Source organism: Tinamus guttatus, unplaced genomic scaffold (assembly GCF_059628265.1).
Source record: "Tinamus guttatus ecotype Peru unplaced genomic scaffold, ASM5962826v1 Tinamus_guttatus_pri_ptg000125l, whole genome shotgun sequence".
Classification (NCBI taxonomy): Eukaryota; Metazoa; Chordata; class Aves; order Tinamiformes; family Tinamidae; genus Tinamus; species Tinamus guttatus.
The window spans coordinates 7,597,784-7,614,565 of record NW_028288659.1 but is presented as its reverse complement, the minus strand read 5'-3'; the positions used below and the strand labels follow the sequence as shown (position 1 = coordinate 7,614,565).

The 16,782-nt window shown below is 42.5% G+C and overlaps 1 protein-coding gene across 2 annotated transcripts in view; it reads right to left on the bottom strand.

Annotated features, from left to right (window-relative positions):
* CHST11 (carbohydrate sulfotransferase 11) overlaps positions 1–16,782 on the bottom strand; it is a 157,725-nt gene that overhangs the window by 87,021 nt on the left and 53,922 nt on the right. For both annotated transcript variants that reach the window (XM_088521644.1, XM_088521645.1), the window contains exon 2: positions 7,507–7,592. In XM_088521644.1, coding sequence (XP_088377770.1) covers positions 7,507–7,592 — 86 coding nt within the window. The remainder of the gene's footprint in view (positions 1–7,506; positions 7,593–16,782) is intronic.

Below are 16,782 nucleotides of genomic sequence, written 5' to 3'. Positions count from 1 at the left end.
CTGTGTGCACATAAATGGACAAATAGATTACGGCACTTCTACTAGAGAAAGCTTAGATCGTGTGCAGCTGGTTACATTACTGAGATAATTTACATTGCACAGAGCTTAAGAGTGCATCAATAAATATTAAAGGTCAGTTCACAGGATATAAGGTGCTGCATCAGATAATGTAAGACAGTAAAAATTTGACTGGGGCAATCTAATGTCTTGAAAATCATTGCAAATCCTACCACTCTTCCTGTACGTCTATAATACCAAAGTTAGTAAATGGGAATTACAGTAACAGTACTCAGTTTTTACATGTCTGTCTTCTCTCATTTTCGTAATTGTGTCTATTAGGATACATTACAGCTCATTAGGGAGAGATACTTTGTAGCTAAGCTCTCTGGATTTGGAGAAACTGTCTTTCTCTGTTGCAAGTAGTCTGTGATTCTGCTGCATAAACTTTAATAACAAAAACTGCAGCAAAAATAATGGCAGATGTTTAAACAAACACAGTCGTGACCCTTCACACAACGGAGAAAGCTGCCAAAAAAAAATACTAACACCAGAAATAACCGAGAGGATACAGTGTGAATAACTGCAAGGTCCAGGACAAGAACCCTGGGATGCAGCAGTTTGGCTGGCACGGGTGCAGTGCCTGTGAAAGCGCAGGCAGAAAAGGATGCACTCGACCTCTGTGCAAGCGAGTGGCAAGTGGCAAAAACCAATCTGCAAACACAGATAACGTCCCTTTGCCTCCTTATCCTCCAAAATGCCTTGGCCCTCTGCATTTTGAGGTATGATTATCCCAGGCTTCTGCACCACTGGTTGAGCTAGTGTATAACTTACAAGTGGAGGGAAGAAAAGGAAACAAACTCAGAAAATTAGGCAGTTTCCCTTTTAAAACACTATTCAGTTCAAGCAACTGTGTTAGTTCAGTCACCCGAAACCTGAATCTGCTTGTTTTAATCATCTTTGCAAAGGCCCTGCTGAGGCTCACTGGGTTCTGGGTCAGAGCACTGGAGCCCAGAGCTCTTTTCTCCATCTAGAAGCCCAAGTGTCTGTTTCACAGGGAATCTAACATCACACACAAGTATCCAGTTTTTATAATTGTCTCATCCTGTCTCCCCTCCAACACATACAATCCCTTTGGTTTTGGCCATGTCTCTTGTCTTGTTAAGTCTTTCTTCTCAGAGCTTTATGCCTCTGGAAAGTCTTTATGTTTAAACTTGTACACTCTCACAATAAAATATGACTCAAGGACTAGGAGAAATGAAAAACAAATATTTCTCGCTCCTTTGTTTCTATCAGGGAGATCAGAGCTACTCTGAGAGATGACTGTGTTTTTTTTCAGTTCATACAGATGAGTCTTTTATTAAACACAGGTATCTAAAAATTCATCCCAATGCACTGTGGTAACTTGAATGAGCTTGTCCTGGGGATAATTGTAGCCTTAAGAGCTGGTAGCTACTGTACATACCTGTTTGATTAATTCCTCTTGACTTACAAAGGCATCCATCATGTCAAAACAAATGATCTATGAAGCTCACTGTACCTGAAACCCTCTCCTCCCCAAGTCACCTCCTTAGCATCTAAAATGGGCTCTTATCATTTGTAATCAGTAATTAATAATAAAGCATTCTCACTAGTGTAATTCCTCTGCTAAGGTTAATGCAATATTTCATCCTGGGCAAGCTGCTGTTTTACTACCGGCAAGCACGATGCTAAGTAATGTCTTTGCATAAGAAGTCATCCACGGAGTAAATCAATTACCTCCTCTTTCATCAGCAGGCATTTTCTGCTGCAAGAGAGAATAATTAGATATAATGCCACTGTTTACCAACAGGATTATGTACCCAAAGTCTGGAACTGTACGTTGACTTTTTTTTTTCCTGCATCTTCACTCTGTATCTTTTCCATCAATGAGTTTTTAATTTATGATCAATCAAATACTGTGGTTATGAGCTGCACTTACCAGGCACTTGTTAAATTTGTAAGTCTGCCTATAAAGATGAGCAACAATCACACAGTGTACATCTTCAGTACTGGTAAAACTTTGGGGCCATTTCTTATGCTCAGGAAGGTGCCTACACATTTATGACTATTTGTCTCTAGTGAAAAGCACCAATAAATTCTAACATAGTGTTCTTTAGATGAGCTGCGCTATTTCTTGTACTTCAAAGTACACATCAAGATATCTACAGAGCTGTGCTGGAGAGAAAATGAGAAGGCAAGCTGAATGTATACGTGTGGAAAGAGGAGACGTGTTGGCATACTGCACTGACATACTATCCTCTTGTCTTACAAAAATCAGTAAGTATTGAGGGAGAACTAGGCATTTGTTCTTTCTGAAAGATCTCTACAGTAATCGTGTGGCATCTCCAGCACTTCCTGCGTGAGGTGGCTGGTGAAGACACAGCCCTGGCTTGGGAAGGCTGCGAGCCAAACGCTGCTGGGTGCTGGCAGTGTGTCACGAGACGCTGATCCTTCTGGTGGTCGCTCCTGGCCATCTGCTGCTGGGGACAAAGCACCGGGAGCAGCCAACCTTTCATCTTACTCAACACACCTGCTCGTTGCTTCTTATACTTCTAAAAATGAGATGCCCTGACACACAGAAGGGAACTACAAAGCACCAGCGCCTCCAGCTCATGAAGAGCAGGAATACAAGTTTCCAGTGTTTCAGCCTCTGATTCGATGTGCCTTGGACAACGCGAATGCGGAGCGCAGGCCTCAGAGCTCGCCGCGAAGCTCCATCCAGGAACGAGCCCGGTTGCCCGCTGAGTCATCCCAGCAAGTGCGAATCAACTGCAGAGAGAAAATGAGCAGCGCAGATGGAAGTTAAGTGATGTGGCCCGAGCGAGGCTGACACTTTCTGATCCTATCCAGACAGCCCGAGCCACAGCTAATCACGCGGCACCTCCGAACAAGGAGCGCTTGTGGCCTGAGGTGCACGACGCGGCCTCAGCAGCGCCTGCGAGGCAGCGCTTTCCGCTGCCCGCTTGGCAGAATGGGGGCAGCAGGGAAGGAGAAGGGGAAGCAATAAAAGAAATGGCTAATTTTAGAATGACTGCTCTAAAACAGTCCGGTACAATTTCCTAATGCGAAGGCAATGCTAGGCCCGCAGCACTGACTCACCAGGGTGAGGAAATCAACGGACAGCCTGGCCCCAGCTACATCAAAAAGCAACTTCCTAGAAAGGCAGCTCCTCAGCACACACACACACACACAAAAAAAAACAGGTTTGAAAAGGAAAGCAGCGAGTGCGAGAGAGTTTGACCTCTAGCAAAATGGTCATGTTAATTTACAAATTCAAATTAAGCAAGGTCAAACTTGAAACTGAAACAAACTCATGCCCGAAACGTGAATCCCAGTGAATACAAGCTGGTCAATCCTGTCGCTTCCCTCAATACTCTAGCTATACTTATGCCTAGGCAGTAATATTAGACAATGATACAGCCTGTATTTTCTCATAATTAAATGTACATTTTGACAACTGGACGATAAATTCTGACTTGAAAAATGAAATTGTTTTCCATTCATTTTACACCTGGTCTCTTTTGGCTTGCAATTCCTTGTAATTTGGTGGTGCTTTCACCACAGTGAACAGATGAATGTCACCCAGTAATGTGTACAAGCCTCAGATATGATGTTGACCATTTTTGAACTCCTGGCAACTTTAAGCTCAATGGGCTGATCCACAATTATCTGTTATTTTTGGAGCAGCAGAGCTGTACTCAGTCATGAAAATTACAAGACAGTTGCATGTGTGTCTTCTAAGAATATGTTTTGCAAGTATTTGTTTACCCATGTTTTTAAATTCCTGGGGTATGGAATGCAAAAAAAAAAAAAAAAAACAAAAAAAAAAAACAAGATACACTGCAAATGTAGGTCCCAGCCTTACAAGGCTCTTAGTAAGTTTTCAGAGTCTCCCCTTTGCTACTTGCTGTGTATTGAATCTTCTCTGCCTTCCTGTTACAACTAAGCGGCAGGAGGAAAATACTTCTGCTTAATGAAGATACAAATTGGCTTTTGAACAAATCCATTAAAGAAAGGGACTATTTCAGCACTCAAAATTTGCCAGAGATACCTCTGCACCCTTTTCGTGCAATAAAGGTAAAAATGGGAAAATATATGTAAGTGAAAATGAAAAGAAAAGAACAAGATAATAGGGTCTCAGAGACCTGCTGCACAGTCTGTCAGGTACTCAGGGATCACAGCTTAGAAATTCACTTACTCAGTGTAAATCCAGTTCAGTTATATTGACTTTTCTTTCCCTCATGGTATATTAGTGTTCATGAAAAATCTTGCAGTGAAAGCCCTAGAGGAGAAATCCTTTGTCCACACACAAATGCACTTCCCACAGCCTGCTCTTTTATAACAGGCATAAGAGTTGTTCCTACTTCTACAGTAATCACAAGGCCAGGCACTCAACTAAGACATAAATAACAAGGGCTTTGTCACAGACACTCCTCTGGCTCTAATTCAGTGCTATCTACACCTATTTATCTTCTCCTTCTCCATCAAACATATGAACAATTATGGTCAGTCTGCAGCAAATGTGGCTGCAATTCAGCTCAGACCACCCTTTTAGCCACCTCCACATCATTGCTAGATTTGAATTCACTCAAGCCAAACTTCTTTTCTTATAACAATCGTTTACCAAGCCAAAAAGATGGCATTTACAAACAATTCGAACAACTCCATAGAAGGAAGCAAAACAGGGCAGGATCTGAGAGGCTGTTATATGTCAACACAGTAAATACGCTTGACCAAATCCTCAGCTGGTGTAAATCAACCTTCCTCCCTCTGGTTTTACAGAGGCAGTGCAACATTATGCTCAACATACAATCCAAAAACTTCATTCAGATTAAACTACAGCATTTTAAACCTCAGAGATTATTGACCCTGTATCTGGCACCTATTTCAACTGATCAACAGATTCTCAAGACCTGGGGATAGGAAACATTTTCACAGAAAGTGCATGCTAGGATATAAAGTCCCTTATTAACATTTCAAAACAAGAAGCCACATGAAGCCCTCTCCCCTGCCATCTCTCTGGAGGTCCTGGGGACCATTCCAAGAAGAGGAATAGCAGGAGTTGTAGTAGCTCGTGGCTGCCTACGCAGCGAAACCTGAGGAGCACAGGACATACAGCACGCCCTGCCCTCTACAGCAGAAGGTGCTGAGCCAAATTTGGGGTCTCCTGTTACCAGACCATGTAAAAAACATGCACACTGACACATTAAATATTTAATTTCCTACTCTTAAGGAATGACAACTGTACCTAGCCTGTTGTAATCCAAAACCACAGCTTCAGGGCATCTTTCAGTGGCCTAGGTCTGGTTTTTGAATTATAAAGATTCCCTTGAACTAAAAGGAGAAGTGCAAATGCCTGCCCAACCAGCTCAGCCATTCCTCTGAAGCAGCAGCCCTGAGAACCAAACTCTTCCTGTGCCTAGGCACACATCCATGGGGGGCTAGGAGAAAAAGGAGGAGATGACAGCACCAGGGCTCCTACAGGTGCCAATGCTCAAGTGTTGAAGATACAATTACTTATAGTAGTGAGAGGTAGACTTCTCTGACACCTTAAAAAAGGTGAAAGAACACTTTTGAAGGCAAAGCATAATAAGAAGAAAAGACCCACACACTTGAAGACTGTTGAAAAAACTTTCCAAGGGGTGATCTCCAGGTGCTGCCTTACTTCTCAGCCTCTACCCACTGCCTTTTCTCATCACTTCTTTCCAAAAAATAAATGTGCTTGCCTGCTTGCCTCTGAACCAGCAGTTCAGAGTCTGCCAATCCCTACGTTATGCTGAGGTACACCATACTGAATGCTGGAGGCAAAGTCCCATCCAAAAAACATCCAAATATAAGCCTAAAACAAACAAAACTCAAAGCTCAATAAGAAGAGATGTCAGTGAACTGATGGAAACACTTTATGTATGGGAAATATCATCTGCTTGGTTCAACATGAGCTGTGCAGCAGTCTGTGCCTACTGAAACATGGACTTTTCCGGCTCCCTCCTCGGAGGGCCCCGAAGGGTTCTGCAGTGCGTCCCTCGGCAGGCACACACACAGAGCAGAGGCATGAGGGAGCTGCCGTTGTGTCCCCTCTCTCAGAAAGCTCCGAAAATCTTCGGGCCCACCAAGCCTGCAATGGCTCAGGGATCTCCAATCCTCCGATGCACGGATATGCTTGTCCCATTCCTTTGAGATGGCCTTTGACACTGGTAATACTAATGGAGAAGGAGATCTTTACTAGCACACTGCAAATGTCAGAGAATAATTAAATACCCAACCTCTTTCCCTCTCCCCCATAAATTCTTCTCTGAGCATCTGTTAAGCTTCTTTAAATGTTCAAATTTAACCTTCAAATGCTAGCGCTGCTCCTGAGCAGATAGATCCTCTTTGGGGCTTTTTCATGCATTTCCATGTAACCAGCATTAACTCCCTTAACAGTCAATAAGGCCAATGTGCCAGTATGATGAACTCATGTCCCCACTCATGTAGAGAATTCAAATTGAATTAGAAAGTCAGATTGTATTCATAAAAACAACAGTATTTAGTAAATACAGTTTTACTACACTACATAATAGACATCACGTATCTTTGGGTAGTTTTCAGTTCTTCATAAATAAAATCACTTAGACTTCATTTTGCACATACTATATATATACAGTGATTCTCTTCATAATCAAATAGTATTTAAAACATTTACTGCCTTGTTAAATCTAACAAGTCAGATTTATTGGGATAGTCACTTTCCTTAATAGCCAATTTAGAAAAACTCAATGTATTCATTGATGTATAAATATATAATAGGCAGTTGTTAAACCTTGCTAAATATGTTTAATAGTCAGCTGGCATTTTCTCTCAATGGCAGGACTTCCTCTCAGTAGCCAGTAGGAAATGCTGGTCCTGAATGTGCCAATTCAACCCACATGTTGCGAATAAATTGATCTAGAGGAGCAAATGCGGGCATGAAATTCAGATACTTTCCTGCGCTCTCCTTGTGACACTTGGTGCCACACGAAGAACTCCAGCTCAGATTACAGTCGGTTCCCATCAGTGCCTTCAGTGTCACATAGCACACAGCAGAAGGAGGAGTGTGAGCTACCATGCCTGTCTGCACTTCAGGCAGGTAATGGGCCGGGACACAGAGGCCATCTGGCTAGCTCAAAGCCATACAAATAATATCCTTAAATTATTGTTGCAACTTACTGTCTCGCTGCACTCCCTGAATCATGTTAATCATTTTATATTCTTGCTCCCCACCCTGCCACTCTGCCTGCTGATCAACAGATTAAATTATGATCTTGGAGGCAGGAGAATTAAAAAATATTCTTTTAAGGCGTTCAGGCACCTAAAGATACCAAAATAAAAAAAAATCTTTATAATTTTGAGGTTGAAGACAGCTACTGTGTTGACATGAAAAGAAAGCAAACCACACCACCTTTAAGATAAAAAAAAGACTGTGTTTGTGCTCTAGGCTGCAGAGTTTGTTCATAGCTACAAGACACTCACCTGGGTGGGATTATACAGCTCCTGGAGTGGGCTTCTGGATCCCTTCCGACAGCAAATGTCCATCCCAAATGGATTTCTACGCATTACTGCAGGGGGAAATTGAAATTAATACAGGTTAGCTATATTTGCTAGACGTAGCCAACTACAACACCTACAGCAAGAACAGACTTGCTAACAAACCAGGGAGACAGTGCTGTGTTTTAAATTCCTATTTTTACTTTGCTTAGAAAAGGTCTGAGAGCGAAACCCTTGATGTGTTGTGAAAGTCGCTAAAATGAAGCTCTCCTTTGGTTTCCCTCTTAGAAAAGCTGCCAGGCAGCAGCTGCCCACGAACTTACAACTTGGGTGCCCAAAATTTCAGGCAAAAGCAATAAAGCCAAAGGCACCTGATTTTCAGCAGTGTTAGGCTCCTCCATCTTCAGCTGTCATGAGAGACTGCTGAATTCCCACATCAGCAGTTCTGGGAGACAACCTGAGTCCCTCTGAATCCAAACACTAAGGCAACAGAAGAATCCTAATACTAAGACATCTAACATTATATCTTTTGACCAACTGCTCCAGCTTTTCCTAGAGCAGACGCTCCACAGGACACAGCGCGCATACAAATCAATCATTGCAACACTTTCTTGCTCCAAATTATATTTTCCTTTACATATGGCAATTGAATATTTGACTGATATCAGTCAAACCAACCAACACTACATTAACCCAGTTGGATGCAAGCAGGTTTCCAAAGCAGAGACCTTGTCAAAGGGGTGATCAAGGAGTATTTTGCATTGCAAGTGCCATGAGGAAAGACCTTGACCTGAGCTCTGGCAAGCGCGGAGTTCATCCATTTCTGACTAGAGCCGTTGCGTCCAGAACAGTCTGAAACAAGAAGCGTAGACAAGGGCCAGGCGAGACTCCATGTGCAGGCATCTCAGCTAGGGGAAATTCATCTTGTCAAGGGAAAAACTGGGATGTGACCCGCCCACCCCCCAAAACAGAGGCCATTTACCCTGGTGGGAATCCAAGGCATTAAGCAGAGGCAGGCACACAGTTATCGGAGGTTGCCACGCTTTACAAAAAGAAACTACTGAGTGTCCTGTAGCAATGGCTCCAAACCACACCACTCGCAGTAATGATATTGCAGGCTCTAGGCCAATAATTAAAGAATACAGTCATGTAATTTTTAATACAGAGGGCTAGTGTTTAACATACAATCATAAGTGATATGTCAAGCGGTATGAACAGAGCAAAGTCTCTGTAGAGTTAGGACACTGTATACAATTTCAGTCTGGAAACATAATAAATTCCTTCATTCACTTCATATTTATTTTTAAATTAGAAGGTAGTTATCTAATAAGGTATCATGTTGCTCTTCCTCTGAGCAAATAAAAAGGACACCACCATTTTGTAATAGGACTCAGATGTATAAAGCTTAGTAAACAAACAGGCTAAGTGTTTTGACTTTTTTCATCATTACAATAGTAGATGAAGAATAGAAGTAGAATAGTAGATCTTAACAGACTATATGATTTTGCTTTACTTGTTTAAATACCTTAAAAATGCTAAGGAAGGGGCAAGAACCATGCAGCGCTGCAGCCCACTGTGCCCTTGGGCTCGGCACAGTGTTCAGGGCAGTTTTGAGAAACCTTTTGGGGCTCCTTCACCATCATGGGATCCCCTCCCAATACAGAGCATTCAATTCAGCCACGAAACACAGGGTCGCATAATCCATTTAGCTCCCACCATCTCTATCTAAAATCCTGAAGCAGGGGAAAAAAAGGAGAAGTGTCAATGTTCCAGTGTATCCAGGTCACTACCTTGGGATTAACCAGTATTTTGGAACAGTGATTCTTTGTTCCAAAAGGAAAAAGAATAATTTGTGTGTGCTGTCCCTGAATTTATTACTTTACTTTTCTATTCCATTAAATACAGTAAACAGTAACATGCATAAATATAGCCCTTCCAGCTTTATTTAACCAGCAGGTATCAACACAGCAACACTTTATATGCGGCTGTAACAGCCATAAAGCTTAAATTATTTGAACATTGTGCAGGATTTGATTCCCCGATGTAAACAAATAAACAAAAAAAAAGGCAACTGTTTCCCCCACAAAGGCTAAATGCTCATGTAGGACCTTAGACACAAAAACAATTAAATCTTTATTTTATGGTTCCAAATATTATTTATTTGGTTTATTTTTCCAATAAAGCTTTTAAAAGACAACTGTGGAGTTAGCACAGCAACTTAACACAGCACACGGCTCCCTGTTCATCAGTGCCAGTAACAGCACACGCTGATGCAGCCTGATATACCACCTCTGTGCACGCCTGGAAAATACCTGCCCTTGGGATTTAACTGCAACACTGGGATATAAGGGAATACTCCCCTTCAAAAGCTGAAATCCCACTTACATGTTTTACAAATTGTCCATAGGCAAACAGTTATCTGTACAGTAGAGAATACTTTCTGGCATAACTATGGACAAATTCCCTCATCTCAGGCTTCTTGCATCCTCTCTTCTACTCCCGGCTGTCCAAAGCAGTGTTTTATGATATCAGTGATGCAGCCTCTTTGGCCTGAATCTCACTTACAGCAGTCTGCAGTAACATAGACATAGCATGGATGCTAACTGCAGTTACACCAATTGTACCAATGTGTGTTCATTAAGTCTCCTTCACACCACTGTGATAACAAAAATGTGGCGGGGGGGGGGCAAGAATCAAGCTCTTTATCTTTCCTGAATCTTCTTATTAACATAGTAAATAGCTAAATTTACATTTTATGGCTTGAGCTGATCTCCGTACATAATTATAGTTAATTATAATCTAATGGTAAGTATTCCATATGCATGGCTCCCCGGACTGATTAAAAGATCACGTTCGAGCACAATAAATGTGCGAGGCAGCTGAAAACTGTAGATAGTGCCTCAAATGATTAAGGAGCTGTGTTAATACTGCAATTGCAGAAAAACCAACAATCCAGTTAATTTGGCCAGGACTGTGAGCAGCTGAGAGAACTGATGGCTACTTAGTGAGAAGCACTGTAGGAGCACGACCTTTCTTCCATCTTCAGGAATGATTTGTCCAGATGCAACGGGGTCCATCTTGTCGAAATTGATGAGATCACTATTAATTAACGTAACAGCAAGTCTGGAGAAGATGTCTGCTAGGCACTAAATTTATTTTTTCTCAAGAAAGATAAACAGCCCTGCTGAATTTTAAGTTTATCAACATAATAATCTCCTCTCTGTATATACAGGGAGAGGGGGCAGGTTGCAGGCCTGAAGTTATCTCGGAAGCAGGCATGTGCAACTTGCAGAAAACTCTGCTCAGACCTGCCAGGCTACATTTGGAAAAGCAATTTAAGCTGTGAGCCACACAGCGCGGAGCACACGCAGTGCTCTTCAGTCGAGCACTCTTCTAGCATCTATCTGCACAAAAGAGTGCAGACGTTTGGTCACGGCCTTGATCCATTAGATGACCATCAGTTAAAATGCAGATTCTCCAAATGAAAAATACTCTTTGGAAAAGCAGAGTTTGAGACCATACCAAGAGTTTCAGATGCCATGGGTCACCATCCAGGCCAGGCAGCCTTTGCACCTCCACCTCCAAGCATGGTCCCATCAGCCGAGCCTCTGCAATGCCCTCCCACCCAGGTCCTCATTCTTGGGTGACAGAGGCTACAAGTGACCCAGGGCACACAACAAGGCATCTGCTAGATGGCAACATCTCCTAGAGATAGAGTTACCTTCTCGTCTTTGCACTTTGTGAAGGACAACGTTTCAGAGGCTAAAGATCATTCACACCGAAACATGTGAACCAGGTGTACAGTATCACTTCTCCTTGGCAGAGAGCATTTCGTAATTCACTAGATGCTCTACAAAGACTCTGTGCAAGAATGGGAGGTCCCTGGTATTCTATTAGGAAGAACAGTGTCAGGAGAAAGTATTAAAAATAACAGGCCACAGAAGCATGAATTCTGCCTCTCCCTACCAAGAGTTGCAGAGAAGTTGAGAGAGGGGACATGGTAGCAGTTTTCTAGGGAGTTTTCTTGCTCAAAAGGAATACCAGAACAAGAGAGAGAGAAAGAGAGAAAGAGAGAGAGAGAGAAAGAGAGAGAAAGAGAGAGAAAAAGAGAGAGAAAGAGAGAGAGAGAAAGAGAAAGAGAGAGAGAGAGAAAGAGAAATCAAAAATGTAGAAAAACGTAGAAAACAGGGCATCTCACAAAGCATGAGAAGGACAAGGGAAACTATTCCTCAAAACCCTGGGTTGTGCATTAAGTAACACAGGACATTCCGCAGAGGCGAGCTCACAAAATAATTGTCACTTCTTTCACTGCAGTTACAGAAACAAACAAGTGACACTTGAAGTGCTGAGCACCTGCGTTCAGCAGCCAACTATGTCCCTACCACCCAACAACCCGGAAAACGCCAGATCCTGCCATTTGTGAGACGTCTGTTGAATACGAGTTCTCTGATTGATGCCCAGCAACAGCTTTCCTACTCACAATATTTAATTTACACGGTTTCTACTTTTCTAATTACTTCCGGTTTGTGAGGTGAGAAAAAAAACAAATGGAAAAATGTTCTCTCTCTTCACTGCTTCTTAATATCTGAGAAAAGTTCTGCGGAGACATTAATATTTAATTTTTCATTACATTCGTCTAAAGAACAAAGATAAAATTCCCCCTGGTATCAACATTGCCTAAAACTGATATACATAATTTATTCTATTTAGGGTACACGTCACCGCGCTGTGGAAAAAATGCTGGATGTGGCATCACCAGCTCTTTGTGGAGACCACCCATCTGAGCATCCTCTACCACACCAAGGCCCAAAATCTGCACAGTAGATAGTGGCATCCAAACAGAGCCTTGGGTTTTTAGCATCTCTAGCGTTTAAATCAGTTACTGCCCTCCAACTTGCTGGGGTTTTAAACCAAACCAAACATAATTTAGTTATATCCGTACGGAAGGTTTAGAGATTCTTTTGGGCTTTTTTGTCTTCCAGGCTCTGAATACACACTCCTACTGTGAGCTCAAAAACGGCAGAGAAAAATATATTTCCACACAGGTACATCAAGGGAAGCACTGAAAGACACATTAAGGAATAACATTAACACCTACAGCCCAGTCACAGTCGTACTTACATAAATGATTTTTTGCAACTTCTGTTCCACCTGCATCAGCAAGAATGGTTTGAGGGGCAACCTGGCCATTCCCTGAATACAAACCAACCCTGGCTTACTCTGGCAAAAGTTTGCACATGTGGCACTCTAGAAGCATGAGAACGCTCAGGGGAAAGTTAAAATAAACCAAAGAGAAAAGGTAGGAACGTGACTTTCTTTTAAAGTTTGTCAGAGGCTCTTGGGCAGAATTTGTTGTGAGCTGGAAAAGTTCTGCCTTTCAGAAAGCTAGTTAAAAATCACACCGGCCGAGCTTGTCATTAGCAACTGGCTGGCTCTGCTTCAGCAAAGCCTTCTGCGACGATTTACCAGTGTCAGCCCTGCAGGACATCACACTTTAGCCAAGTCCCAGCACAGACCACCTCGTTTCAATCTCCAGCACAGTTCCTACAGCCCCTTCCAGGGCTTGGCAGGCACAGGGCACTGAGCACTGCTATGGGGTTAGTTTTTCATCAGCCACGAGCATTGGGAGCGACTGCAAGGGTCAGTCCCGAGACTGAGGAGCAACATCTCGACGTTGCTCTCCAGGCAGTGATTTTTAACTGCTAATCCTCTAGCAGCAGTTCGCAGAGTTTTGTGACCTTTTTTGTTAGCCTTTAGAAGGAATTATTGGTGCTTAATCAGGAGACTGCTGGTACAAGTATTTATGGCAAAACTCCTGTCTGTCCTCTTTCCTTAAGGAAAAACACAGCTTGTTTACTGGAGCTTGAGATCTATTTTCAGAGAGTAAAAAAAAAAAAAAAAAAGTATTGTGTATGAGCCTGCCACAGTCTTAAGGGCAGAAGATAGAGTAATACTTGATAATACTTGCACTCTGCATTAACGCAGCACCACATTTTGCCATCCATCACACAGTAACCAGCAGCACAAGGTGTTACCTGCTACGAGAACCAAGCAAAAATCTGGAATGGGAGCACCTTGATATGCAAAATGTCGTTGTGCCTCATGGAAAAACTAGAGACCCAAGGCTCTAGAGAGCAGTAGGTGCTGGATGTTTGCAGCAAAAGATCAATCCCAAAAGGTGGCTGGCGGAGGAACGGCGATGATTCAGTCTGGCTTCACTGACTCAACGTGTCCATCCTCACCCCGCTCTGACGCTTCCCCTCCTGCTCACCTGCTAGATGGACCTCATGAAATAAGGCCCAAGAACCAAAGCCACCATGGGACAGCAAAGCAACCGTCTTCAATTTACACAAAACTGGAGGCACGGAGGTTAAATCTTGCGAAAAATGAGGAATTCACTTTAAGTAGCGAGCTGTGTACGCGACTCATTTAAGCTCCTCTGCAATTAACAGGGACACCCTGCCATAGGCGGGACACCCCAGAGATGATTCCCCCATGAGCCTGTGCTGAGGCAGCCTCCGGGGTGGCTGCTGGGCTCCGTCCACTCCGTCCAGATCAAATGGGATGCTTGGACTGAACGGATAACTTCTAGCTACATGAAATAAAGCCTGGCACAGAAAGGAAATGAGGCTTAACTCTCTGTTTCTAGACTCTAATCACTAATTACAAAGGTTGTAAATGCCCTCCAAAGAATAGAGAGACTTTTAATTACTTTTTACTTTAAACAGATTTCCAGAAATAAATTTGTATTTTATCCTGTTTGTTCTCAGATTAGCATGGGAATGTGTTTAATTGGGCACAGTGGGGAAGCTGAATATCCTTGGGTGAAATTATGCAAAGACTTGGATCCTGGACAACCCTATGGACATTGCATGAGGCATAAATTAGCAAAACATCTTTCCCATTAACGAACAAGTCATTTTTCCCCCGCTTTTTTTTTTTAATGATAATCCATACAAAATTTCGTCAGAAGTCTTATCAAATTGGTTCCAAATCTGCATCAAAAGACTTTCCCAGAGGCTTCGCTCCTCACACCAGGAGAGCTCTGTCTTGTTTATCAGGACGATGCACAGACACAAACTGCTTTTAATGCAGCAAAGAGTTTCTGTGGATGCAAACTATTTCAGACTTGGTCAGAACTTCTCTGACATTTGTTTTTGCTGTGTGAAATGCACATTTACTGACATCAGGGCACTCCATAGGTCAATTCTGAATGGATGCTGACCACCCCAGCTGCCTGCTTGAGTTGGCCCAAGATAACTCCATCCACTGCCAATGCCACGAGAGCTGCAGCTCCTGGAAAGCTGATCAGAAGCATCAACTCAAATTCTCCTGGCACCATTTCTAAGTCTTCATAAATTAAAAAACAAAAGAATCCTCCATAACAATATATGAAAAAAAAAATCCCCATCCCCCTTCCTCCTCTCCAAAACTAACTTTTTACCTAGGAAGCAGGGAACTCTAAGGAACACTGACCAGCGTTAACTGTATGTAGTCTATGAGCAAACACACATATAATAAAGTGGCATGATGAAACACTGTTTTCAGTATTTAAAAACACAAATAAAAACTCAGTCTCTGGTGATTATACTTTTTATTACCATTCATGATTATTTAGCTTTTTTTTTCTTTCTTTTTTTTTTTTCAAAATAAGAGCTCAATAACCTAAGGAGGTAAGAAAAGTTCTACAGAAGATACAGAGGTTTCCAAACATGCTGCCAAATACCCCTTCACTCCCATGCCCCCACCACCATGAACTCTAGATACCTGCTATAACCCCATGTGCAAGTGCATCTGCTTTTGGTCCCTGTTTATACGGAGATTTGAATATCCTACTCTGCTCTTATCAGCTAAGCTTTCAAGCCTACAGATAACCACAGATATCCCACCTCTCTGACGCGAGTTCCAGTGAACAACATGCAAATGCAGGTTCATCAAAGCCCACATTTACACTGCCCTAACAAATGAAGAGCTTGATTTATTTTTTGCATTTCTCACGATTCCATAATACTGTCAGTACCAGTCTACTTAAACACAATGCATGAGCTTGCCTCCTCCGCCCCCAAAAAAAGAGGGAAAGAAAGACCTTTAAAGGAGGAAGGTTTCTTCAGAAGGCTATAATTTTGAAAGCATTTATCACGAACCACAGTCAAAATGAGAAAGACAGCTGCTGCAGCTGCAGTCTATTTGAGCTACTATTTCTTTGCTGCTCTCAACAGATGTGCAAAGATGAAACACAATCATATTTGCTATGGCTGTACTAGAAAGCACAGCGAGTCTTCCCGCAAGTCAAGCAGAATAGAAAATAAAGCTGCAGCAGTTTTTAAACACAGAACAAAGAAGTGCTTAAAATTTGGTCTCAGTTTGAGCTTTAGGAAGAAGCAGTAAAGTTTGAACATTAGGGATGCATACACACACACACCTGCGGATGCAAACAGCTAGGCACAGGAACGACTGATCTCTGCTCTACCGACTCACAGCTTGTGCAGATGGACAAAGGTTTATCACCTATGACGCACAGTGGGTTTTTAGTGTGAACATAGCCTCTTGATACTTCACTGTGATTTATAAACAAGAATATTATTTACAAAAAAAAAAAAAAGAAGCACTAAACAGTTTGCTAAGCAGGAAAAAAAAGATACGAAATCCTTTGGTAATCACCTTTAGCAATCAGTTTCAGAGCCATCACTCATTATGTCAAAGACGATTATGACTGGCTTGTTGGATAAGTAGATGAGCTCTTATAAAATAAAGATCCTATCTCTTGTGAAGGCCAAATGGTGATATTAAAAGGAGGAAAAAATACCGCAGACAATAAAGGTCTCATTCTGCAAGTTCCAAAAGACCCTGACTAATAATTACCACACAGCTGAGCTTTGCGGTCCGATCACCTCACAGGAGTTCATTCTTCAGAGTTTAACACCTCTAGACTCTGGGTGGCCCCAAGACGCTCAGAGGCGTCAGCTCCTCTGCCAAATCTTTTCCTTTTCCAACAGCTTAGCGCCTGGGCTGACGGGATCAGGGCAGGTCCAGGTCTGCTCGGCCACCTCCAGCCCCCTGGCCAGCTCTGCTCCGGCCTCGGCCTCCAGCCCACCCTGGAATTGCTCCACGTCTCCCTTTCTTCCAGTACAACATGTAGACACCAAAACTGAGCCTTAGAAGCTGCTTTCACATGCTCCCCTCTCTATGCTAGATAATATTGTTTTCATATGTAAGATTCCCTTCACGAGGCGGTTTATTATATATTCCAAACCATGGATT